General features: G+C 46.7%; 1 protein-coding gene and 2 long non-coding RNA genes across 12 annotated transcripts in view; 1 reads left to right on the plus strand and 2 right to left on the minus strand.

Moving 5' to 3' along the window:
- The window catches only part of ZEB2 (zinc finger E-box binding homeobox 2), a 165,911-nt gene extending 157,867 nt beyond the window's left edge, over positions 1-8,044 (minus strand). For 2 of the 10 annotated variants that reach the window (XM_083493352.1, XM_083493344.1), the window contains exon 1: positions 2,302-2,602. In XM_083493352.1, the coding sequence (XP_083349478.1) occupies positions 2,302-2,587 (286 nt within the window). In that variant the 5' untranslated portion in view covers positions 2,588-2,602. Of the gene's footprint in view, positions 1-2,301; positions 2,603-2,766; positions 2,905-3,145; positions 3,444-5,918 lie in introns of those variants that run through there. The other 8 variants (XM_083493351.1, XM_083493346.1, XM_083493345.1 and 5 more) reach the window with 8 other exon arrangements.
- Positions 6,209-9,476, plus strand: LOC310703211. The gene is made up of 2 exons (XR_014523997.1): positions 6,209-6,282; positions 9,224-9,476. It is a non-coding gene; the product is annotated as an uncharacterized lncRNA (long non-coding RNA).
- Positions 9,477-19,909: 10,433 nt separating this feature from the next.
- Positions 19,910-23,689, minus strand: LOC310703272. The gene is made up of 3 exons (XR_014524053.1): positions 23,066-23,689; positions 21,076-21,169; positions 19,910-20,899 (listed from the first exon to the last, which is right to left on the minus strand). It is a non-coding gene; the product is annotated as an uncharacterized lncRNA (long non-coding RNA).
- Positions 23,690-26,792: the final 3,103 nt, after the last annotated feature.

Genomic DNA, 26,792 nt, shown 5'->3' on the forward strand with positions numbered 1-26,792 from the left:
CAAACTGTCAGGAGGAAACACTGCACATGCAGATAGATCATACATGCAGATATTCACCACACCACACTGGACACGCTTTCAGTCTTATACACGCGCACGGGGAAGAGAAAGAAGGTTGGCTTGAACCACATCACCCTTCCCAATAATCAAGAATGCCAAGCCTGAATCTCATTCCATGTGATATTTAACATATCCTGTGTGTGTGGCGCGCGAGGTGGGGGGGGGGGGAGCGGCGGCGGAGAGGACTTCATAGTTGACATAAAAGGTTTGCTCTTTTAACATTTTTGTAAAGGATAGAAGGGGGGGGGGAGGAAAGCCCTACAGCAGACAGTGGTTGTAAGCAAATCAGCTTAATAATAATAATAATAATAATAATAATCGTACAAAAGAGGTGAAAGAAAGCTTAGGAGTGCTTTTAAACGTCTGCTAAATTACTTACTTATCAAACCTTTATTAGGCATTGTGCGTCTGCTAAATTACAAGCGACGGGTGAGAGAGGGTGGGCAGGAAAAGTGCCTCTTTCGCCAGGACCACCTTAAATAACGGCAGGCACCAGGCTAAAAGGGAAAGTGGCGGGGAACGCGGAAAAGCGGGGGGGGGGGGGCGAGAGAAGAAGATGCCCCGAATATATTGTTTAGACTTTGTTTTTTTGCCTTTTTGGAAAGCAGCCCCGGGGAGGTGGGAAGGGGTGAGTGGAGACACGGCAGCCCGTGGGGCGCACTTCGCCAGGAGTTTCTGCCCTGAAAAGTCCCTCTCTCACACCTCCCCAGCGACGGGGGAAACGCACAAAAACTCGCCCACATTTGTTTGTAACCCATCTTTCTCTTTGTGTTTCCTTTCCTTTCTTGTCCCCCCCCCCAAAAAAACATATTGCAAGTAACATCGGTTCGGGTTTACATCAGGGTCTTCCTCATGCTCAACTCCCCCCCCTCCGCCCTCAACTCTAGAGAAAAGTTGCTCAGAGTGAGGGCCAAGGAAGCGCCATGCGGAATGGTGTGGGGCTGGAGTGTGCGAGTGTTTAGTTGCGCGGGGGGGGGGGGAGAGAGACTTGGAACTTGTGATTCAAATAAGAAAGGAAGGACCTGGAGAGAAAGGGGGCAGCTCAAACCCCCTCCCCAAACATCCGACGCAGGATATGTCCCGGGGCCGCGCAGGACCCCCCTCCCTCTCCGTCCGCTTCTTCCGCGATCAGAGGAGAGAGGGCCACGCGCGGGACACGCACGACCCTCCCGACTGCTGCCTGCTCGACAGAGGGAGTTTCCTTGGCCGCCCCCGAAAAGTAACTCTTCCGCCCGCTCGGCTCCAGATTTCTCACGCTGCTCTCCCTCCTCCTCCTCCTCCCCCCACCCCCTGCTTTTCCCAGGGTCTGGCTAAGCGGTTGAGGTTTTCCTGCGTATGTGTTTTAATGGAGCTGTTCAAAGATCGCCCCCCTCCCTGTAATCCACCCCTCCTTTCTCGGTGTGTCCATTCCCTCCTTCTCTCTCTCCACCCCCCCCCCCACAACACAAGGAAGGATCTGGTTATGACAACGTGAAAACTACCGGACGTTTTCCAAAGTGCCTTTTCTTTTCTTTCTTTCTTTCTTTCTCTCTCTCTTTCTCTCTCACCCTCAGCTCTTTTGCTTTCCCTGGGTCTTGTGAGAGGAGGAGGGGGGTGGAGGGAGAGAGAGAGAGAGAGAGAGAGAGAGAGAGAGAGAGAGGCTTGGCTTGGCTGAGAGGTGATTGTGGCCGTGAAGGCAGCGATCAAAGGGAAACAAGAAAGAGACAACGGCGGGGCCAGAGGGAGGGAGAGAGAGAGAAGGAAGGAAGGAGGGGAAGAGGAAAGAGAGCGGGCGAGAGGAATCTAACGGGTCTTCTTGGGCGATCTCGCCGGCGCAGGAGCGCAGCAGCCGGGACCGTTAGCTAACTCGCCCCAGAGGCGAGAAACTTTCTGCTTTTCCCAACGCCCTGAGCCAAGATAAGCGACGGAGACTGGAGGGGGGGGGAGGAGGAATCTCCTTTCCTCTCTCTCTTCCTTCCTCTCAGCGCCCGGAGTCTCCCACCCCCGCTCCGCTTCCTTAAGGAATCTCCCCCCCCCCCGCGCCATCAACTCCTCCAAGGAAGCCCCGGGACCTTCCCTCCCTCTGCCTACTTTGATCGGACTTCTCCCCCCCCCCAAAAAAAAGAAGGAAAGAGGTGGGTGGAGGGTGTGTGTGAAGCGAACCAAATCTTAAGGAGCGCTCGCGGGGGGGGGGGCACACAGACACACACAGGAATAGCAACGCCCTGGGATCCCCCACCGCCGATCCTCTCTGCCACTCACTTTCTCTCGGGCTCCCTGAAACTCTCGCTCTCTCCGCTCCAGAAATACACAACAAACAAGACGGACAGATCTCTAGCTCGCCCTCCCTCCGTCTCTTTCTCTTTCTCTCTCTCTCTCTCTCTCGGTGGGTCTCCCCCCCTTTCCTCCTCTCTCTTTTCTCCGCCGCGGCGCAAGCGATCGCCCTGCTCCAAACCCACCGCGGGCATTGGGGGGGGGTTGGGGGGCTTTTTGCTGCTTTCTTTCTAGCAACACCCCCCTTCGTCCAAATACGCACACCTCCTTTCATATTTCCTTGCCTTTTCTCCAAACCCTCCCCCCCTCCCCACTCCGCCGGCAATCGTCTCGAAGTGTCGCCAGGACCCAAAGTAGAAAAAAAGAAAAAAATTGAAGAAGGGAAAAAAGTTTGATGGAGGGCTTCCCCCTCCCCCGCTCTGCCCTTCCCCGGCGGCTCCCTTCTCTCCTTACCGTTTTTCCTTCTTGGATTGGCTTGTTTTCGCCTCTTACACCTGGGGCCATCCGCCATGATCTGCTGCTTCATTGATAAGAGTGGATCAGATGGCAGCTCGCATGGACTCGACTCCCTGATTCAGCAGCACGCAGACTCTATGGAGCAACCAAACAGAGGCACCGGGTGGGCATGGCGAGATCCCGTTCAAACGCGCGGCGCCAAAGGGAGCCCACGGACACAGCGGAGAGGCTCTCCCCACAGGCAACCCCCCCACCCCCCACCCCGACACCTCCCCACCCTGCACAAAAGAAGGACCCCCACCCCGAGCAGCCCAGGCGCCGTGCACAGCAGCGCTCGCCTTGCGCACCACACAGCGCCACACACAAAAACACACACACGCTCTCCCTTCGCCCTTCCTCGGAAGTGTCTGGCTGGGGGTGGGGGTGACTTTTTTCTTTCTTTCTTTGAAATTCATGCTCTTCTTTTAACAGACAAAATACCTCCCATTATTATTATTATTATTATTATTATCATTATTATTATTATTAACATTATTATTATCTCCCCCTCCACCACCAGTGATCAGACACACACACACACAAGTATTACATCTTCAGAAATGACTCATGACCCGTAGAGGGAATGCACTCGGTTTTAATGGTTTTGTTTTCTGTCTCCCTCTCTCTCTCTCTCTCTCTCTCTCTGTGTGAGTTTTGAAACAGGAAAAAAAAACGTTGCTTGACTCAAATCGCTGGGCGGATTTTTTTCCTCCGAAAAGTACTGAGGACCTCACGACGCTGTCTCTTGTTTGCATAACCAATGACACCTTAATATATATATATATATTGAAAGTATATGGCTGCGAACTGATAAGAGCTGCAGAAGAACAGGCTTATCTGCCTTCTCGCTCGCTCCCCCCCCCCCCCACGTTTCTCACACTTTTAAAGTCACGCTGGCAATATCCTGCACAGGGTTCTCCCCCCCCCTCCCCAAATGTAATTTCAGCCTCCCTTCTTTAGAAAGAAAATAAGAAGAGGGGTTGCGGGAGAGATGTGAAACTACTCTTGTGAGACTTTCTTATTAGTGGATCTCATTTTTAAAAAATTGTGTGTGTACACACACAGAGAGAGTCTTGTAAAACTGGTGCACTTTCTCGCTGACACGGCCGCAAACTGGATGTGAGCTTTAAGACTGTCAAAACTGGGGAAACGAGGAAACCCCTCGCTGTCTGGCTGATCTAAGCAAACGCTGTAGCTTCAGAACATGCACCCACACAGCACAACACAAACAACAACAACAACCACAACCCAGCATACTCTGACTTAAGGACGAGTTTAAACAAGGAAGGCGGACTGGGTAGTGTGTGTGTGTGTGTGTGTGTGTGTGTGTGTGTGTGTGTGAGAGAGAGAGAGAGAGAGAGAGAGAGAGAGAGAGAGAGAGACTATAAAAGATGCAGCAGATGCAAACTGTAAAACAAGGACAATTAACCCTTGCTCTCCTGGACCAAATTTATCCTAACCTCGTCTTTTGTCTCCCCCCTTTTATTTATATACTAGGCTTTTGCCATCTAGAAATGGACTCGCAGGCTCGTCTCTTTAGGCTGGAAAACCTCTCACCGCACTTGCGTGAGAGCAAGTCCCGCTGAAGTCAGGGGAACTTACTTACGAGTAAGCATGGGCTGCACAACGCAGAACTTTACAGATCTGGCAGGAGAAGGGGAGGGGGATTTCTTCCCTTCCTTTTATGTGGTTGTTTCCCTATTAACTTTAAAGGCGATTTAAGAAAGGAAGAAATGAAATGAGATAAACCTTGCGGCAGTGTGTTGTTTGGAGATTAGCTTCAAATGCACTGTGTTGTGCAGGTAAGGCTGTGTAAGATGGCACAAGCGAGGCCAGCCCTGTGTCTTGGACTCAGCTGCCTATGAACCCATCTTGAGCCACTGAAATGTGTGTGTGGAAGAGCGAGGGGAATCAGCACCCCATTTCATGTTTGCTGGAGACTTCTAACTCTGTAGCAACTATCTTCTCCATTAAAAGAAAAGATCTAGCAGGAGGCTAAGAAATTATTCAAAACAACAACCTGATCCTTGAAAGCATCCTTGGGTAAGTGGCGAAATTCTCTAAGAATCTACCAATGGAGAGGATCACCGTCAAAGATTCTCACTGCCTACTTACCCTTTGATATTCATTTTTTTTAAGGTTGCTAAAAATTGTGAAAATTGGGATCTCACCAAAGTCCCCCTACTCCACCCCTCGTCTCTTCTTGGGCGAATTCTGATTTTGTTCCCCTCTTTACATTTTTTTTTTAATTTTTGTGCTACAAACGACTTTTAAGCAAGTTGCAGTCACTACTTTCACTTCTTGTTGAGAATCCCAGAAGCTGAGGTGTTAACTTCACCCAGTCTCAGAGAAATAAAAGCAAGAAATGAAACTGACTAAGCATACAGAACAGCAAAAAAAGAAAAGAAAAGAAAAACTTTCTTGGTTGCTTTGGAAGAGACTAAATAGAAGCCTGCCACTAACCCTAAGAGCTGCAGCCAGCTAATAATACATTTGGTGGGGCTGGTTTGCTGGGAGTTCTTTTTAAAGCAAAGCCCCAACTAAAATCTTATTATCCAGCCGTGCCTGTGTTGGTCTTGTTCACAGCTTGAAAATCATTAACAGGTACGTGCAAACTTTAAGATGTGTAAACGTGAGGACGAAGAGAAGCGAGCGGAATGCTGCTTAAAAAAAAACAACAACCCACAACAGACCGAAGAATAATAGATAGGCGAACTTTCCCTACTCCTGGTGGGAACTATAAAACGTAAAATAAAAATGGAGGGGGGTGCAAAATAACCTTTCCCACCTGGTAAGCCAGGTGGGTATATGTCCTGGTAGAGCAGGGAGACCCTAGGTAATAACAGTTTGCAGGCAGAAACAACTCCCTTCCTCTCTCTCTCTCAGAAAGTGGTCCCAAGTAAATGTAGATTTCAGTTCAAAAATGAGAACTCACCCCACCTCACCACTTCCTCCCTAGCTGTAGACAAGGAAAACAGACCCCAAGACAGCAATTGTTTTTAAAAGAAAAAGACGTGGGGAGAGAGAGAAAGAGAGAAAGAACGAGGGGGAGAAGCGGAACAACAATGAGCAAAAATAGAAAAGAGAGGAAAATATAACCGAGAACGTACCTGCGAAGTCTTGTGTGTAGTTTTGGTCAGCAATGGAGAGAAGAAGAAGCATGAAAAAGCCGCGGAGTGGAGGAAGGAGGGGAGAAAAAAAGGTGCAGGGAGATGTAGCTGGTTGGAAGAGAGGACAAAATGGTCAAAAAGCCTCGGAAAGAGTTGTCGGAAGGGACCGTTATTCCTGCTGGGCAGGTTAGGACTGATCTCTTTCTGCCACTCCAGGAAACACAAACCTGGGGACGGACTGACGTGTTACGCCTCTTCTAATGACATTTTTTTCTTTTTCTTTTCTGTAGGAGAGAGAGGAGAGAGGACCCTGAAACACACGCCACCTATCTTTGTGGGGAGGGATAATTGAAGAGCGCCAAACGTGAGCATCATGTGGAAACGTGATCGCCAAGTTTCTCTCTGGGAAAGGAAGGATCTGGGATAGATTATACCTTGAAGTCTCCGCGAACGCTTTAGTGGAAGAAATGAAATTCCACCTCCCTCTCTCTCTCCTCCTCCTCCTCCCCCCTCCCCTCCGCCTTTCCCTCCCTCTTTTCCACCCTCCCCTGGCCTGCCTGCCTCCTTCCCTCCCTCCCTCCCCAGCCATCAAGTCTTTGGCATCATTATCCTCTTCGCTAAATCCTACTGGATGCGAGGCGGAAAACGGTGAACACCATTCACAGAACTAGCCCAACTCAAAGGAACTGAAAGTTGCAAGGAGACACCCGGAGGCTGTGCGGTTCGCATCCCGCAGGCTTGCTCGCAGCGCGCGGCTATAGAGCAAGACGGGATCTGCAGCAGGGAAAGAGAGATCTAGGGATCGCTTGTTTGTTTGTTTGTTTGTTTATGGGCTTCCTCCCTCGATTGCTTTTCCTTCGCGCCCCTTTCAAATTGCAGATGCCAGTGTGACGGGGCAAGCGGGGAAAACAAAACAAAACTATTCATAATAAAACTTAGGGGTAGAAAGGAAGACGCTGAATTAGCGCTGAATATATATAACAAGTGGCCAATGAACTCCTGGTCCTTAAAAAAATAAAAATAAATTTATGGGGCGTTTCAAAGCTGCTAAGAGCGCTTACTTAGAGGCAAAACCTTCTGCTGGAGATATAACTTTTACTTGAGAGTGAATGCAGCGAGGATCTCTCGTGTGTGTGTGTTAATAAGTCCCTGCTGCTCTTTTTTGTGGGTGGGAGGGAGAAAATATCGACATTTTTCTCTTGGGGTGTATGCAAAGGCTGAGAATTGGGGAAAAATAATAATTGCTTCCCTCCACCTTCTGTTCTCCTTTCACACTTGCAAGGAGATAGTCAGAGGGGCAGTTAGGAAACAGAGATACTATGTATAGAGGCGTATACGGGCGAAGTGCGGTGTAAAAAGACTCGGAACCCATTAACAAGCAGACAAAATAAAGACAGAATGCATATTCAGTGCATGAAATATATAGGTAGCTTTCACGGACTTTCGCAACTGTGGCTTTAAGCTTGTTTACTCGGAAGCAAATCCCTCTGTGGTCAGTGGGGTTAGCATCACAGTAACTGTTCTTTAGGATTGCAGTCAAAGGTTTAGACAGATTGACTTCTACCTGCACCAGTATATTAGAATATCAGAGACACACACACACACACACACACACACACACACAGATAGACAGACAGATAGACACACACACACACACTCAGTGTCTCTCTCTTACACACAGATGGCCCTTGAAGGGCAGAAAGTTGAGTGGGTAGCTTTGCATTTCATGGGGGTAACAAGTCTTTTTTGTGTGTGCGCTCGCGGAGAGGTGGGGGGGGGGGAACTTTGGCAAAGATTAAAATGAAAATTAAGCCCTGAGACTCCACCTTTGCACTGTGGGGATTGGTTATGCAAATGGGGAAGGGATTTCCTGGCGAAGGCAGCTTTCTACTGTATGGTTAATTAAATCATCACTCAAAAAGGTTTCCAATGTGACGCGCCTGTCCTAATCCAATCAGGTTACGTAGGTCCTAAACAAGAAAGATATTCCTCCCCCCCCCCACATCTGGAAGTCAGCAATTTAGCAAGTACTGCACATTATTAACCAATTCCGAGTCCACGGTCCCAGGGGAACCTTTAAAACACACACGCACAGCACACACAACTTAAAGTGTGTTCTTAACCAATGCTCTTCTGTTTGCTTAATCAAAAAGCTGCTTTGCAGGCGCATCGTCGGAGGGGCTGGGGGGGTTGGGAGAGACCACCGGCTGCAGGCGAAGTCCTTAAAAGCACCCGGAGAGGATGAAAGAGGCCCGGCTGGGCGGCGGGGAGAGGAGAGAAGAGGGGGATCCTTTGCTGGGTTCAGCTTCCCCCATATTTTCCCCCAGCAGCAACCCCTTCCTTTTCTCTGCGAGATAACTTTTTGCCGGATCTCAGTGCTTCCTATAAAGAAACACCCACCCACCCATCCAGGGGGAAAAGTTCCAATCCGCGAGGTTGGCTGGCATGATCCCGTGCTGAAACTAAACAGGAGCTGCCCAGACACACACACACACACACACACACACACACACACACACACACACACACGAGAGAGAGCGAGACTGGGTTCCTCCGGCAGCATCTTCCTCGCTTGGCCACAGTTAAATCTCTTAGAGAGCGCTCCTCTCTTTCTCTGCAGACCCCCTCCGACCCCGCCAGCTCCTTCCCACTGAAGGAAACTGAAACGAATGCTGCGCTGATCCGACACTCCACTTTTACTTACAGTAAGCTAAGATAAACTGCTGGCGAGCTGTGCATTGAACGGGCGCCTTGAGCGAGGCGACTGGGATGCTTGCTCCAGTCCCTGGCAAACACCGCCTCCAAAGGGAAAAGGCTCCTGAAGCTCAGGACCAGGGGGTAGGGGGATGGATGCGTATTTTGGAAAGGGGAGAGGGGGTAACACACTCTTGCCAACTTGCTGGCCGAGGGAGGAAGAAAAAGGAATAAAAAGCAGCCCAAATCAGAACATGCAACCGCATCCTCTCCGCCACACGCGCCCTACTTCCCTCTCTTTCGAAGCTTTGGGTGAATCATTTCCAAAACTGCGGGGACACGGTCCAAATAAACCCAAACAAGGCTTTTGGGGAGAATTTATTTCCTCCCTACCCTTCGAAAATAGGTCTAAATCCTCCGCTCAGCAGGAACTGGAAGGAGGTAGAGAGACACCCCTCATCTCTCCTCGCAGTTCCTGCCTCGCGCGCGCATTGGGATTTCTTGTTCCGTGTTTGAAGGAAATATTCAGACGTTTTGGTTGACACGCATTTGGGGTTAGGATAAGCGCGGGGATCTTTGGAGCGGGGTTCTAAATCAAATGCTCATTTCAGGTTTGCTTGACGGGAAGCTTTCTTCTGGTGTCATCCGGGGAGCAGCCCCCCCGCCGCCCATACCGCCACGACCCACGCTCCGGATCGAACTGGACCCAATTGCCCCGTCCGATCCGAATCAAAGAGGGCTTTTTTTCCATTGACACCTTCTCCGGGGCAGGTAAGGCAGGTTCCTAACGGTGGGACGCCCGGAAGAAGCGAAGGAAACTTCTTTTTCTTAACCTATGACTATTAAAGAGCCTCTTCCACTTAAGACCTGTCGTTTTTGTATTAATTCAGAACATCTCTTTTTTTCTTTTTAAAAAAATCCTGATCCACTGATGATGGCAAAAAGATGAAGCTCAGTAATTAGACAAGTGGGAGAAGAGCCTCTCCAGGCTTTTATTCTGGTTCTTTGCATTGAGTTGGGATAAAACTTCCCTCTCTTTTCTCTTTTGAGGATAGGGGGAGAGCTAAACTGTTTACTGACTGACCTAACGATCCCTATCCCGGAGAGGAGGGTACCATTCGTTTTTAGACGGAGGCGCCTCTGGATTTCTGGAGAGAGGGACAAGAGGGTGAGCAGATCCTGTTGCAAATACGAAGCGAAGTACCAATCCCAGGCAGCCAGATCCCAAGTCTTTTTCATCTGAAGGAGGTCTTTTCGGATCTGGTCTGGAGCTCTAAAGCACAGTGACCCTTCTGAAAGAGCTACAGCGAACCTACACCAATAATATTAATACTGTACTAATACTGATAGCAACAACCTTTTCTGAATTCTCGATTACACGTCTCCCTCCCCTTTATCTGAAGTGCAAGTGCTTAACATGTAATCTCATTACCACCCCTTTATATATTATTCCTACATCTCTAGATTATTAACTAGGACACGAGGTGGTGGGGTGGTAGTGGGGGGAAGAGCCAACTTGCTTCCAAATATTCCCCCCCCTCGCTTTAAAGCAAAGAACGAGCTTTAGATTTCTCCCCCCTTCAAATAAATGGGAGTTACACGGGCAATCCTTTGCGAGGAGGACAGAGACCGAACCAGACCGTGGGAAGGTCCTGGTGGATTTACACTGCCACGGCCAAAATAATTCCTAGACACTTAGGAAGTCCCCCCCCCCCGCAGAACCATCCTTTAGTTTCCACAAACTCCCGAAACACGCGTGGAAAGAGGGAGGGGGGAAGGCAAACAACGCGGGGGGGGGGGAACGCTCCCCGAAGAGACTTTTTGCAAGATTGGTACGTAACCGCTCAACTCTTAGTAGCAAGGATGCTTTATTATTATTATTATCACGCTGCTAAACAGGGAGAGAGAGGGGTTTGGGCTGAAGATTTGTGTCAGAAAATAGCAACATAAAAAATTAATAAAAATGAAGCCTATTACCACTGAGGAAGAAGAGGCGAAACAACTTTCACCTCCGCGGTTAGGACGCGCGGCTTCGTGAAGCTACAGGAGGAATGCAAGTGCTCTTTTCCTGGGCTAAGCAAGATTTTGACATCAGCGCCGAAAGCGAAGGGAAAACTGATCGATGCTCTGCTTCGCCCCCTCCCAGACAAACGAAGCGTCTCCCTTGCCTTGGCTTCGTCCAAGCCTCCAGTCCCATCCTTGGCAGGAAGTTGCCGTGGGGGAAAAAGGGAGGCAGAAAAAAAGAGGAAAAAAAGGAGAGACTTACTTTCGAGTAAACTTAGAGATGCTTGGGAGACGCACGTGTGAGATTTGCAGCACGAGGCTGGGCATGTTGACACAGAAGGATGCCCAGCACGGGTTTCAAGGGGGCTGACGCTCAAGTAAGCCTCATTTTATTTATTTGTTTGTTTATTTACATTGTCATTATTATTATAGCACACTCTTGGGAATTCAAAAAGAAAAAGTAAACCCCCACCTTCAGTACCACAAGCCACCAAATTACCAGCCTCAGCAAATCAGACGTTGGGTGGATGGGGCGGACGCGACCCCGTCTGGCGCTGAGGAGCAAAAAAATGGTCCCCGCGTGTCTTTCCCCTTCCCCATCTCTGCAACTTTACCCCTGCGTAAAGAGGACCCTTGGGGCCAGCCAAACGTGTCTGCCGAAGAAGAGGATGCCAGGCGGGCACCGGGCTCTGCCTTGCCCTCCCCCGATTGCCCCCTTTGTTCCATTGCCTCCATCCCCCACGTGAGAGGGGCCGTGGGAAGCGGGCGGCGGGGGGAGCGCGCGCCTCGGCCCGGCCTGTCCACGGACTGCGCCACCAGCGGCTCCTCTCTGGCCGGGCTCTCCTTTTCCCCCACGTGACGCCGCGGCCCTATTTCCGGTTGGCCGGGGGGCTGCGGTGGGAGCCGAGCGAGCGGCCACCTGCCTCCCTCCCTCCCTCGCACGAGCCTCCCCCGCCGAAGGGCGGCCGGGGGCTCATTAGCATGAGAAAAGGGCGCGCGCTCTGCCTCGGCGTCTCCCGCGCGCTCTCCGTCTCCCCGCGCATATGGCGAGGGCCCGCCGAAGCAGGCAGGCGAGGTCGGAGCCAGGGGCTCCTCAGGGTGACGGACGGACGGGCGTAAGGGGGGGGGGGGACTCTTTCTTGAAAGGCGCTGGGAAAGGGCTTGGCCAACTCGGCGGCGGCCCTTCCCGAGACTGCGCTTCCCGAGGATCCTGCAGGTTACCCAGTTAAGCGTAGGATTGTTGGCCTGCTCTCTTCTGGCCCGGGCTGCCAAGAAAGTGTCTGTGAAATTAGAGGTATATTGATGACAGGGGAACCTCACTCGCTCCCATTGTGTCTGGGTGGATTCAGATGAGCAGCTTTTGACATTTGGGATTTTGGGGTTGCTTGGGTAGGTTTCTTTTCCTGCAAACTGAAGGCATGCAGAATTGGGTTGCCTAATAGTACCCAGCAAGCAACGGGCCTTCCTGTTTTCTGCAAGCCGCAGTAGGAAAAGTGTATGCCTTTTTTCTGTTTTCTCTTTAAAGATGCAGTTTAAAAGGAGTTTCACTTTTTGGCTTGTTCATTTGGAAGGAGACAGCCCCCGGCGTATAACGCTTGGTACACATGGCATCTCAAGAATACAGCATGCCCTGGAGGAAGAGGAGGATTGGTCTGCTTAAAATTCATAATCCTTACAAAGTGGCTGCCCCATTCATGAAGTGTTCCTTCTTTGTAGGGGGAGTAAACACAATCACAGTGAAGAGAAAGAAAAGACATTTATTCACGGAGTAGTAATGCTTCTAAACCACACAAATGCAGGGCCAGCGTTTCATAATTTAGTATTATTTTTTGCATTGATTTGTATATGAAATAGGTGGGAGTTTCATTGTGCATTTCCCGGGGTTGATTGTTTCACCCTCCAATCTGTGGGCTCAGAGGCTTGAATTTGCGAGCTGTGAATATGTGCTGTGTAGTTCACTGGGCATACGTGGGTCACCTCCAAGGCAAAGAAGTGGTAGCTGAGGGCTGGTTTCTGTGTTGCACTCTTACCCCTTCTTTAATTTTTCTGCAAGTACACTTCTCGGGCAGGCAGTGGATGCATGTCTGGTACAGACACACTTCACACCTGTTCTTTGGCTATGAGGAGAAGGGGAACTCCAGTCTGCCTTCCTAGAACAGGGAGATTTCAGTAATTCAGTAGCTTAAGCCAAGTCAAATTTCTTTCTGGAAGGGATTGTAAGAAGAATTGCACAGTGTGGCCAGCTGGAACTTTGTAGGATTGTTGTGTTTTTTTTGTACAGACACCTGATATTTTCATAATAGGTAGATTTTTTTTTGGAAAAGATGATCAGCTGGTGCTCGAGTTCTGCAGCCACGTTTTATCTGAAGTGTAAGCATCTTGTACTGACACTCACATTGCAGAACTATAAAATGCAAAAGGATCAGATATTTTCACAAGAGGACATATACCACAACATGTTGTGACACTTTTTTTCCAGCACCTAACGGGAATGTTCTTGTTTAGGGTTACTGCCAGCCACCTGGAGGTGTCTTTTTCTAATTCTTAGGAGCTCAAGGAAGCCAATTTACTCCCCCTCTGTGGTTTTCTATCTCTTTCTTTTCCTGCATTCTGTTAAGACTGAGCATGTTCAGTTTGGGATTGTTTTGTTAGTTTTCTTTTTTTTACTTCTGCAAACCTTGAGGTTTCCTTTGAGCATTCTGAGTGCACCGAGTTCCTTGTTAGAGGGAACAATTGTGCCTGATTAACATAACTTGCATATCATTTTAAAAAAACATGGCAGATACATTTGGAGGATATTGTTTGCTCTATGCTATACTATCCCCTCCCCCGAAAAAGTTCTTATGCACAGACTTGGAAATGGCAACATATGATGAATTCCTGTATCATTCCCATGTCAAAACAGCACTATGAATCACTGCTTCGTCCATATGATATTCAGGTCACTCCTGTTTCAGTTCTAGGATTGGGCTATGTATCCTGATATATAATAATTGTTTAAAATTTTTACTTTTATATTTATTACAACTTACACCCTGCTTTTCACCATCAGCATCCCGAAGTGGCTTACAGAATAAAAGTATGCAACATACAAAGTTTAAAGCATAAATTGAAACATCAGAGACTTAAAACATCAGAGCGGCATTCACGGTGCGGAGGCCTCCAAAAATAAAAGAGTTCTAATCTGGTTTCTGAAACTTGGCAGGGATTGTGCTTCCCTGGTTTCTAGTGGGAGGGAGTTCCACAGAGCTAGGTTCCCTACACTGAAGGCCAACTCCTTGTTGACACGAGTTGTGCTTCTGGTTCCCTGTGGGAGTACTAATATTGCTGCCCCTAGATGATCTCATTGATCATTTTGGGAGACATGGGTTAAAGCATTCTGGACCTAAGTTGTTCTGGAGTTTGCACACTAGTATCTTGAACCTGGCCTGGTCCTCTGTTATTTGCCACTCAGTGGCAAAGCATTTGCTTTTTCTACAGGATGCCTCACGTCCAATCCCTGTTCCTTCCGTTAAAACAAGGACATCCAACTCCCAAGAGACTGCAATCTGCTTCCGGGAAAAACTGGCAGTGATCTACCCATTTTTTTTGGGGGGGGGAGTTCACAGTTGGGGGGAGGAGACATGATTCTAAATAATGCGAGCGATAAGGATCCCGCAATCATCCGGGGATCAACCTGTCTATTGCGGTCAACCAGTTGGACACCCCTGCGTTAAGAGATGGCCATGTTGCAGTTGATGGGGAAGATGAAGGGACCCTCTGCAAGACACAGGAGAGTATTCTGGTCTTGTAGGTGAAATTGTGCTGGTAAAAGGCAAAGCAGCTTCCTGTCGGGAAGGGCTGTAGCTCAGCGGTAGAGCATCTGCTTTGTATGCAGAAGGTCCCAGGTTCAGCCCGCAGCATCAGCCAGCTTCAACCCCTGCCTGAAACCCTGGAGAGTCGCTGTTGGTCAGTGCAGATGATACATGCTTAGATGGACCAGTGTTTGATTCTGTATAAGGCAGCTTCCTGCATTCCTGTCTGTGCATATTTGCAAGTGTATTAGAAGTGTGTTTGTCCTTTTGAAAGTAAGTGGATAACACAATCCTGGGTGGATTCCTTTAGTGTTCATTCTTGGGATATAAGGGGCAGTTGCCGCTCTTGCGTCTCCCGTGACACCAATATTCAACTCCGGGTACTCTCTCTGGTGAAGTTGGTGGTTATTAGCATTCCTTCCTTCCCTTTGTTTACAGTTTCTTATTTACTTTGTTGAATTTTTTAAAAGTTGCAAGAATTCTGTCAAATACATATATTCAACAGTATTTAGGCCTCAAAAAATAAAGATGCATTAGAAAGATGCCTATTATGCTTCAGAATTATTAATTGACATTTTTTATGATGAATAATTAATCATTGGAATAATTTTTGTATCTCTGATCTGAACACATATTTGCATATCTAATGTCTGATTTTAAATGTGGTTTCTTTAGTTGCATTCTCCCAGGACAAAGAGATGAAGTAAGAAACATCCTAATGTGAAACTATCCCCCCCCCTCCACCACCTCCTTGGGTTGCACTTGTAAAAGTGGGTTTATTGAGAGAGAAATTTCACTCAAGATATGAAGTTGTCAACAAACTTTGTATGCCTTATGGGTGCATTGTAGAAAACATATTCAGATATGACTGGCATGAATTAATCCATTTAGGTCCTACTTCCTTAAATTCTGTGATAAGTTTAAGATCCACATTTAATTTATTTGACAAGTGGCCTGGTCCAGTGGATGCTTTCTTGGAAATAAATCTTGCTAAAATCAGTAGGATTTATAGTCACAGATAGATCGATAATCTGGCTATCTATGACATACATATCTCTGTCCTTTTTAAAGCTGTGTTTATATGACTCTTAGCCATACTCCATTTATTGCTGTATGTTTAAGCATAGGTACAAGCCCAATGCTGATCCAATTGATCTTCTCAGCAGGCCCTACTGAGAGAAAGCTGGAGGAAACATATCTCTCTGTATATATCCCATTTGTTAGACACCTGCTACTGTAAAAGTCTTGATGTGACTTACAGCTTAGTGCAAAACACATTCTATGCAAGGCATTCTGAATTAAAAACAAAAGCAGCACCTTCAATAAAATAACCAGTGGATTTTAAAAAATTCAAGCCAACCCTAGAAAATACACATCATCATAATAATCAACAAGCCAAAAATGCCCACAGAGACAGCCATGACGTTAACCAAATGCCTAGGAAAATATGAAAGCCCTTGCTTGGTGCTGGAAATAGGTTGGTGCCAGGTGAATATTCTTTCAGAGAGTGTTCTACACAGCGGAGACTACAGGCAAAGGCCACCTCTCTTCATAATCCTCTGCATCTCCATCCAAGGAGGAACTCAGATGATGACCTCATGGTTTGTATAGGCTCATGTCAGAAGAGGCCTTCAGTTAGGTAATAGGCCCCCAAACTGTGTAAGGTTTTGTAGGTTAAAACCAGCACTTTGAATTGGACTCAGAAATGTATGGGTCAATATTTTTTTACCAATAATAGTTGTTCAGCAACAATATACACTTTGATACGGAAAAACCCATGCACTAGCTATGAAATTGTTGTGTGTTCTAGGTTAGGATAAATTCTCAGTCTGTGGTAGGCAGCAGCCAGAAATCTTGATTCTAAGTGGTCATATAATAAGACCAGAATCTGGAGGAGGACAAACTTGTGTTTTGTTTCTGCCTTTGATTTGATTCCACCATAGAACTTTATCAGGATTTACACCTCATTCACCTTTTGTTTTATTTTGTTTTAAAGCCCCTGACAGATTTACCCCAGTAATATAAAATTCTCCTGACTGCTGTTCTAATAAGAGAACTGTGATTGTGCCTGTAAGATCCTTCAGGGATGGAGGGAATTGCAGAGTGTATGGTTTTATGGCAACAGCTTTAGTATCAAACAAGAACTTACACTGAGTACTACCTGAGTCTTTCATGGCTTCTTGACTTGCTTGTGGAGAAGAGCACACACTTGAGTCCTAAATAAAACCTAGGCCAGAACTGCTCCAGATTGAAATATACTAGAACCGAGGTGGGAAAATATAATGCAGGACTCTTGGGTTGAGCTTTTCCATTCCACTACTTGTGCTGGGATTGTGTAAAATACAGTTGTACCTTGGAAGTCAAATGGAATCCATTCAGGAAGTCTGTTTGACTTTCAAAACGTTTGAAAACTGAAGTACGGCTTCCAGTTGGCTTCAGGAAGCTCCTGCAGCTGCAAAAGCCCTGTTGGACGTTCGGCTTCCAAAATTAGTTCGCTAACAGAACAGTCACTTCCGGGTTTGTGATGTTTGGGAGCCAAAACTTTCGGGAACTACCTGTTCCCAAACCAAGGTACGACTACTGTATGTTGATGCCACAAATAATCCTGGCCATGCATTTTGTTTATTTATTTAATCTGTGAAATTTATATACTGCCCTTCATTACAAAATGTTCCTGTGGTGAACCTGTTGTTTATGCTGAGTATAGGAAGCATCCTTCACGATTTCTAAAATTGGTACCCACCTGTCATCTCTTCTGAAGAGCACATAAGAAAGATTGCTCATGTGATAAATGTTTTCAGGATCTATTTTGCTAAAAAAGCACCGCCTGGAGGGTTGGGGAGGGGGGCAGCGTCTTGAAATTACACTTCCAACATGAAGATACCTTAAGTAATGTGTTGGAATTTACATTTTACCTCCGCTTTATTGCAAAGTTGCCCCTAGATCTCACCAATCTCATGCAGCCCATGAAACTAGCAGAGTCCCACAGTGCAACCCTCTGCATGCTTGCTCAGAGTTAAGTAGCCGTTTGCTCAGTTTGGGTGTTCTCCAGGTTAAATGACAAGGACAACTCCCAAGAGGTACAGCTCCCCAAAATAATTCGAGCTATCCCATTCACTACTTCAGCTTTCAGCCGTAGTGTTATTGCGGTCCCGTTTTACATAGATGAAATCCTTGCTGCCCTAATAACAGTCTTTGCCAGCCCTTTGCTCCCCCAAAGTAGAAGTGTGCTAAAGATTGCATTCTCAATCTGTTAGACAGACTCTGGGTTTCACTGCCAACATTTCCTAGGCCTGCCTAATTTGTGACCTATCAAGTTGATTGCAGCCAAGTAACCTTTTATAGTCGCCTGCCAGATTCTTGACGACTCCCCCATTTTGCAGTTCCAGGCAGGCAGAAGAACCAGGAATTTATTGAGCCACTTAGTGCATGCTGCTATCCGTGGTTGGCGACTTGTGTTTAACTTGGCGGGTCACAGGTTTGCAGGGCCTGCTGTGTACCCAGGCAGAACTGGGAGTCCCGAAAACTGCAGCAGACATATTGAATCACCCCCAGTGGTCTTTCCAGCCCAAACTTGTAAAAAAATGAGCCTGATTCTGCTTTAAAATATTGAGCAGCAAAGCAAGCTTAATTGAGAGAGGTGGGTGCAATCCCTTGAACTTTTATTTTATTTATTAAACTTGTATACCAACCTTCCTCCGAAAATCTCAGGGTGGTTCACAGCATGAAAATACAAAATGAAAACACGAAATACATAATGAGAACAAGAACAAACCAATCCGATAAGCCCCCACATGCTGCAAACACATTAAGAAAACATAGAATGTTAATCAGCCAAAGGCCTGGTTGAAGAGGAATGTTTTTGCCTGGCGCTTAAAAGTATATAATGAAGGTGCCAGCTGAGCCTCCCTGGGGAGAGCGTTGCACAAATGGGGAGCCACTACAGAAAAGACCCATTTTCATGTTGTCACCCTCTGGACCCCTCATGTAGGAGGAACATGAAGAAGGGTCTCGGAAGATGATATTCATATGGAGAAAGTTGATCCTGAGCTGTTTAAGGCCTTACAGGTGAAGACTAGCACTCTGAATCGGGACAGGAAACTAATTTGCAGTTAGTGCAGTTAGGCCAGGACTGGTGTAATATACTCAAACTGTCTTGCCCTGGTGAAAAACTTGGGCACCGAATTCTGCACCAGCTGAAGTTTCCGAACCGTCTTCAAAGGCGGAGGCAAAGTGCCTTAATTTAAATCCTTTTAATTAAAAGGAAAGTTCATCAAAACCTAACACCCTGTCTTGGCTTTGGCACATTATATTGTGAGCTGCAGTGCCACTCTTCTAACTTACATTGGTATACAAACATTTGTTAATCTTTCCTGGTCTGAGTCCCTCCCCACCCCTTGACCAGTCATCCATTTGTAACTAGTATAAATCAGTCCAGGCAAGTCTGTCACTGAAAAAGATTGTTTTCTGGTTTTGAAGTCAGGGCAGAGGACCACAGGCCTGGGAGCCATACGTGGCCCTCCAGACCTTGAGATACTCTGTAAGCCACATCCACTCCCGGCCTTGCTCCATGTCCTCCTTGTGTGGTTTTTGCCTGGCTGGAATTTGTCCTTGAACTGTGATAATAACCCTTACTTTTGTGGGTGCAGAGGTATGGAATGGCTAGAAATGCAGCCCACTGTACAAAGGTGAAAGCCACATCTTTTTGTTTCCAGCCACAACCATCACTTGATATATACCCCCCAGAAGGTGGCTCATGAAACATCCCTTGTGGTGGAAAATGTTCCCTACCCCTGCTTGGAAATGTAAATCAAATGGCAATTCCTCATAGTGACTTTTCCTCACTCAGCCAGTATGTGTGAAAACAAGCTCCTTTCCAGATCCACAGATTGCGGCCAGAACTGTTCCAAGGGTATCAGAAACTGGAGTGATGTGGCATTTCCAAATGTCTAAATGTACAATGTCATCATCAGGAAAGCTGCTTGTCTTGGAGATGGTTGGTTGCTCTAAATCAGTGTTTCCCAAACTTGGGTCTCCTGCTGCTTTTTGGACTACAATCCCCATCATCCCTGACTAGCTAGGGATGGTGATAGGTGTTGTAGTCCAACAACAGTGGAAGACCCAAGTTTGGGAAACCCTGCTCTAAATGACTGACAGCATCAACCTATACATGTTTGCTCAGAATGAAGTTCCTATTGTGAAGTTGGTCCTGTTTAGTTTGTATAAAAAGGGTGGGGAAACCTCTGGTCTGGGAGCCAAATGTGGCCCTCTAGTTGTCTCAATCTGACTTTTGGAACACTCCCCAGACTACCCCACTCACTGGCCCTTCTTGGTTCTTTGAGTGTTTTTACTTGGCTGGAATGTGCCTTTGACCTCTGAAGATGCCTCTTGTTCATCTGCATGAAGGATAGAGAGGGGCGTGTGAGTGTGAAACCAGCCCGCTGTATGAGGGTAAGCATTAAATTCTTTGCCCTGCCCACTTTAGCAAGTGGGCCTCAGGCTGAAAAAGATTCCCCCCACCCCTGGTGTACAGAATTTAACAAGATACTCCAGCAACCAATAAAAACAAACTGAATTGCAATCCTATGCCCATTTACTGGAAGCAAACGCTACTGAACTCAGGATGCACTTTTGAGTAAACACACACCGGGCTGTGGTGCATAAATTGCAGAGGCTGCTTTTCGTTTGTTTCGAGAAGTGCCAAATACAAGTAAAGATTATACCGTTCATAGATTTCTTTTTCAACAACAACAGGTATTTCAAAAGGTTATTTAGAATATCGCCTTGAAACATAGGACTCTTCGAAAACAAAACAAGAGGGGAGGGGAAAAGGAGCATATTCTCTTTTTTAACAGATGGAAGATCTAAACTGTCAAACTATTTGCTGTTTATTCCAAGTAAACCTGCTTAGGCCTCTCAGCTACATTCAGCCCTCTAAGTGACAGGTCACTTAGGTGACTAGGAAGAGGTCATGTTGTGCAACTTCCGCTTTTTGTTGGGATGCAAATGAATTCACCTCACTAGCTGATTAGGATTATGCCATTACCAGGGAAGTGTAAATAGATGACGAATTCCTGTCTGGGCTTGCATAGCCTCAGAACATCCTAATATCACTGAAGAATATGATCTTGGGACTAAGCTGGCACCAGTCTCCCAAGTTTAAATGCTGAATAAGTACAATGCATACTATTTTCTTGAATTATTATTTCATGATACTGCAAGCATATTCAAAAGATGGATGCATTACGGGTAAAGGTGAGGTTAATTGCACTAAAGTAAGGAGGTTGTCATTGGCTACTGTGCTGCCATACCAATATCTGATTAATTCATCAATTCAGTCAGTGCAATCCAGTTTGTAAGCATGTGGGAAGCATGGAGTGCGGAAGCCTTAGGTTGTTCATTGCAGCTAAATCACAGTGTTTGAAGTCACTATCTTTCACCTACGATCTTCCATTTTTAAGATGGATTAAGATGTGGCAGGGAGACATCCTAGGAAAAAATAAATGGGATTAAAAATACATATAATAAACATATAATATAATAATAAACATTTAGTTCTCTTGATTTGAGGTGGTTCACTATTATTCCTATTCCTCAGATAGGGAAGTTGTCATTGACAAAATACAACTTTCACAATGGCTGAAGTGGGCCTTGAACACACTCACCTCATCTGGACCATATTGTCTGAATCATGTTTTCCTTTGCAAATTGTAATTCCTTGAGAAAGTTGTCTGTCTTGGTTTTCTGCAGCTTCTTTTCCTAGTTGCATTGGAAAATATCCCATTAAAAAAAAAAGCTGTGCAAAAGGAGTGAACAACAGCGGTGATGGGAAGAGTAACATAAGCCATACTCTAGACTTGTATTTCTGTGCTGGATGAACTACTGTTACAGAACCATCTGCACAGGCTTCCTAGTACAGTACTGCACTGAAGCACTCTGGAGGCTACTGCCTGATGTTTGACTTCCCAGCACTGAGAAATACTTTCAGGGTTCATTTTGAAGCCTACATGTGTAAACTGTCCAGGACTAGAAGCATTTCCACTTTTAAAAATAAAGGAGACTAACATCCCTACTAAAAGCTCTGTCATATGGTGTACTTAGGGTTTTCAGATACTTCGCTTCCAACTGTACATCAGATGGGGCAAGGCATGCCGGGGGGGGGGGCTGATGAAGTGGGTAGGAAGATTCACGTTGGAGAAGGTGATGCTCTGGGTAGACTGGTCCTAAGCTGTTTAAAGCTTTACAAGTAATAACTGTTAAGGACATCCAGAGGGGCAGCCATGTGAATCTGTCTAAGAGTCCTGTGGCCTTGGACATCTGCACTGAACATCTGAGACACTTTAAACAGCCATGGCTTTCCGCAAAGAATCCTGGGAAGTATGGTTTGTTCAGGGTGCTCAGAATTGTTAAGAAGAAGAGAAGAAGAAGAGTTTGGATTTGATATCCCGCCTTTCACTCCCTTTAAGGAGTCTCAAAGCGGCTAACATTCTCCTTTCCCTTCCTCCCCCACAACAAACACTCTGTGAGGTGAGTGGGGCTGAGAGACTTCAAGGAAGTGTGACTGGCCCAAGGTCACCCAGCAGCTGCATGTGGAGGAGCGGAGACGCGAACCCGGTTCCCCAGATTAGGAGTCTACCGCTCTTAACCACTACACCACACTGGCTCTCTAAGACTCTAAGTCCCCTCACAACACCACAATTTCCAGAGAACTCTGTAAACTGCAGCTCTCTCTTTGTTAGAAGAATGGGGGTCTTCTAGCAAGGAAGTCACCACATGATTATAATGTTTCCTCCCCCCCCCCCATTCCATACAAATACGAGATACAGCGTAAAGGAGCTGTTGCCTCTAGTTTTGCTGAATAAACAAATATGACTTCTTGAAGAAAGCAAGGCATGGATAATATGCTGAATGAACTTTTAGCAGATTTGACTAGCAACAACCCTCTCCCTTTTTCAAGGGCCTCTTTCCTGAGCAGGCATTTAACACTCGAGCCAAATTATATGACTGTTTTGTGATATGGATAAATCTGTGCTAAGGACACCAAACTGGTTTCCTTAATGCTTCAGCCAGAATTTTAATGCCCTGGCTGTCCAAAGGTGAAAGGCTAATGAGGAGAAAGGAATTCTTGGATGGGAACAGGACATTTGGGCCCAACAAACCTGCCCTTTTCATATTTATTACAACACACCTCTTTGCATTGTTAGTATATCCTCTGACCTTGTCTTCCTACATAAACACGTGTCACGACCTCCTTACATTCTTAGTAGTTTTTCTCAGGGAGCGCCTTAATGCATGTGAAGGTGCAAATCAATATTCCTTGCTGGATTTGTAGTTTATTTTTACATGTCTGCTTTTTGTGTGCTGCGTTCTAAGTCATTAGTATGATGCATGCTCTCTGCCTCCAACTTTCCCTAGTTCCTAGTCCTCGTAGGTAGAAAATCAGTGCTCCAGTTTTTGTCTCTTAGGAGCTCCTAGTGCAACCTTCTCCAGTGCTGGCCATGGCTGTTGGGAATTGCAGTCCGAAACAGCTAAAGGGCAAGCAGGTTGACAAAGCCTGGCCTTGTTAGTGGAATGTAATCATTTCATAAACCTGAGCTTCCAAACTCCCAAGTCTCTGCAATTCAAATATCTAATTGGGGAATGAATGACTATTACCTCTGGTGGAGAGCTGCTACCTCTGTCACCATTGTGTCAGGGATTCTTGGTCCCTCATTCTCCCTTGCCTACACCACAAGTACCTGTGTCTGCGTTTCTTCAGTCTTTGAGCTGCCACCAGTTCTCTCTCAGAATGCTTTTAAGCCACCTAGTAATGTGTTTGGATGTGAGACAGTTTTATTAAGGGGACTTCATATACAAAAGGGAAATCTGATACCTATCTGGGGTGTGGTGTGGGGGGGTCTTAAGACGCTAGTTGGCAGTTTCCACAGACTCCAGAGCCACCGCTTCTAACGCTAGCCTCTAAATGGCTTTACCCTCAAGCCAATCTCTGCAATACTTCACCCCAGCCAATGTACTTCCATATCTCTCTCCAACCAACTCCCAACTGCCTACCCACTTCACTCTGTTGATCTCCAACTGTCTGTCCCTAACATTTAACTGTCAACTAGGGTTGCCACACCTCCCTAGAAAAACGGGAGCATCCCTTTTTGGGACTAAAGTGTCTCCTGTCCCATTTGTTCTACAAATGGGACACTTTCCCATCCATATTTGAGTTCCTCGTCAAAACTGCACGGGCAGAGGGTGGATTTGGTGGAGAGAGACAAAGTTTGCATTGGCCGGGCAGAGGGTGGGTCTGGTTCATTGGTTGGTGTCACCTGCCCCCCTCCCTCCAGCTCACTGGACTCAGTGTCCTCACCACTGCTGTAATATCCTCCCCACCTCCAGGAGCAACCCCTCCCTTCCTTGACACTATCTGGCATGAGAGGGAGGCAGCCGGCTCAAAATGGCAGCTGCGTTACTGTTGGTGCAACTGATGGGGAGAAGGGGGAAAGAGCAGCCTCCTTACCCTCCCTCACCCCCTCCTTTCTTCACACTCACTGGTGTTCCTCCTCAGCCACTGCTGGTAGGGCATGGTGCGGCCCCCTTCGCCACTTAGCCCCCTCACCACCCCAAACTGGCCTCTCTTCCCTCCTCCTCGCTCAATTGTTTCTTGCCACCAGCATGGGTGAGAGGTTGGAGCTGTGGCTCAAGTCGCCTGCAGGAGCTGGCCATCTACCGCTGGCCCCTGCACTGCCATTATAAATTAAACCCAACAAAGCATAATATTTAACGTGATTTAAAGTAAAAATGGGAAGAACCCTCAAAGGGGAAAGAGTGGGGGCGGGGATAGGAGGTGTCCACACAGGGATGAGTTTAATGTCATAACGATACGACAGCAAGAAGAGATGTGGCTGCACATTGAGTGGGATTATTTTGCCACAAACAGTCTGGTTGTGGACATCTCTGCAGACCATGAATTTGCCATTCGATTCAATGGGGGCTCCTGCTATTGATGCAGATGAAGAAGCCTGAAAAAGCTTTGTGTGCAGAATACTGCATGTTCTCAGCATCTACGGATAAAAACAATTAGGATTCTCTCCTGGATATCTTGCAGCCTTTAATGTATAACACAGTGGACTCAACAACAGTCTCTTACATAATTAAAAAGCTGAGGAATGTACTCCTTTGGGTGCCACCATACTAGCTATTTTTCTATTCCAAGAAGAGGCTGTTGTGGTGGTTTACAGCACATCCCAGGTGGAGTCGCTGGGTTGCACTGGATGTTCTACAGAAGTGCACAATAGGGTGTGCAAGTAGATTGTGCTTCCTCCGGCTGTGTTTCCCACATAATAATTTGAAGACAAATGCGGGGGTGAGGAGAAAGCACAACGTCTGTAAATAAAAAAGAGCTTATGCATTTTCCCCATATATATTCTTTCAAAATACTGGTAAGATGAACTGTGCTTAGTCATGTTTCCTGTCCTCCTATCTATTTAGAACATCCACAGACCATTATTAAGGCTGCAGTCATTTGCACACTTATGCTCCATTGGGCATGGTAGGACTGACTTATTTCTGAACAGACATGCATAGTCCTGCGCTGGGTGGTTCCAGTTCTGGGTTTTGCCACTGGGGCATGCATCTCTTCAAAGAGGGACTCGTTTCCTTTGGAAAGACCCTTGAGACGTTTACACAAAAGACTACTTTCTCCACTTTCTTTACTGACAGGTTGGCTCTGAAGTAGGCCCACTTGTAAATAGAGACCTTCGCATCTGTTTGCAGATTGAGGCCCTTCTTGCTGGTGGAACATCTCAAGTGGAGGCTCCAAGCTTCTTCAGAAGAAGCTTCTGGCCCAGTCACTTTCATTCCTAAACACGAGAAGGATACAAGTAACCCTGAGGCTGTTCTTGGTATGGGAGCAGTAGACATATGTCTGGAGCAGTGCAAAAGTCTGCCAGGAAAGAGAGATGCCATTCAGTTGGCCCACTAAAAGCTGTGCCTGGTGTGAATAAGAACATCATGTGTTTTGCGCAATTATAATGGTGTATCTCTCTATGTAGTGTTACGCATTCTGTCTCTCCAAGATCTCAAAAGTCCAAGCAGGTGTGCTGCAGAGAGGATAACATGATCATATGCGCTAGTTTACGTAGTCTGCTTTTTAAACATGACCAGTCCCTTGTGGAAAACTTGCACAGGTAAAGATTTTTCCATGTGGCCTGCATCCTGTGTAGCGAGCCTTGGCAGCAGGAACTAAATTCTTTCAAAGAAGGAAATGCCAATTGTTTAGGGCCAATTTAAAATTCCTTTCATATTGTGTCAGCCAAGCACTTCTGTCTTGTCTGGGCCTCTTAGTCTTCTTTATTGGCTTGCATCTGCGTTGTCCTTGATAAATGCCTTTCGATGGCTTACTTTTGTCCCTGATTTCAATCTCTGTCCCTTCCTGTTTTGATCTTCCTACCCTCTGCAATGGAGGAAAAGGCCCTTTGTTTGACCAGGTCTGAGCCTCAGCCATGGACTGGTGCTTATTCCCAATGCTGATGCTTGCATTTTGACATAGATTTGGATCTCACATATTTATAATGGGCATTAAACTACAGATGCTGGGAGTCTGTAATTGTGATGCCCTCAGCAGCTCTTGGTATCTTACCTTGATATTCTAATCTCTGTCTTTTGCATAGATTAGAAAGGAGGCCCCTAACCTGACTGGCTGCAATGTACCTACTAAGATAGGAAGATGGTTATCAGTTCATTAGGCTCTTGTTATCCATACCTGCCATTTAGGCTCTTATCAAATGCTGTTTGAGGAAAGTCTAATCATACCTATCAACCCACAACATTATCCACTGGAACAACTTTTACCTCCCTTCCGCACCCCAGGGGGGTGGGGGGTGGGGAACAAAGTGAAGCACTAGCTAGAGGATTTCATCTTGTAAATCCAGGTTGGCTGGCTGGAAACCAGGTTGCTCAAGAGTAGTCTGTTGCAAGGCCAGACCTGGAGACTAGCAGAAAAAGAGCTACTCTTCACATGCTGCCATAAAACCTGACATTGCTCCGGTGTTGCTGCCTGATAAGCGAGTCGAAATGCTTAGCATCTGGGTGCCAATATGTTTCCTACACGGCAGCCTGCCTGACAAAAGTTAAACGGCAGCGCTGGGATTAAAGTAGGCAAAAGGTTTGTGGCAGAACTATTTAGTAGCCAAAATCTTATCCCTTTAATGGCAATATAAGAAGATGCTTACTCTGGGGCTCTGTGAGGTAAGCAGGGCACAATTGTATACATCCTTTGCTTTTAAAAGGAATATAAAATCCCCTTGGTGTAGAATTAAGAACTGTTGGGGTTCTCTGGAAGACAGAAGCTGTGGTGCAAAGGCTTCAACCCTAAGAAGCCCGTTGCAGTTCACTG

The sequence above is a fragment of the Podarcis liolepis genome, assembly GCF_965112155.1.
Source record: "Podarcis liolepis genome assembly, chromosome: 1".
Classification (NCBI taxonomy): Eukaryota; Metazoa; Chordata; class Lepidosauria; order Squamata; family Lacertidae; genus Podarcis; species Podarcis liolepis.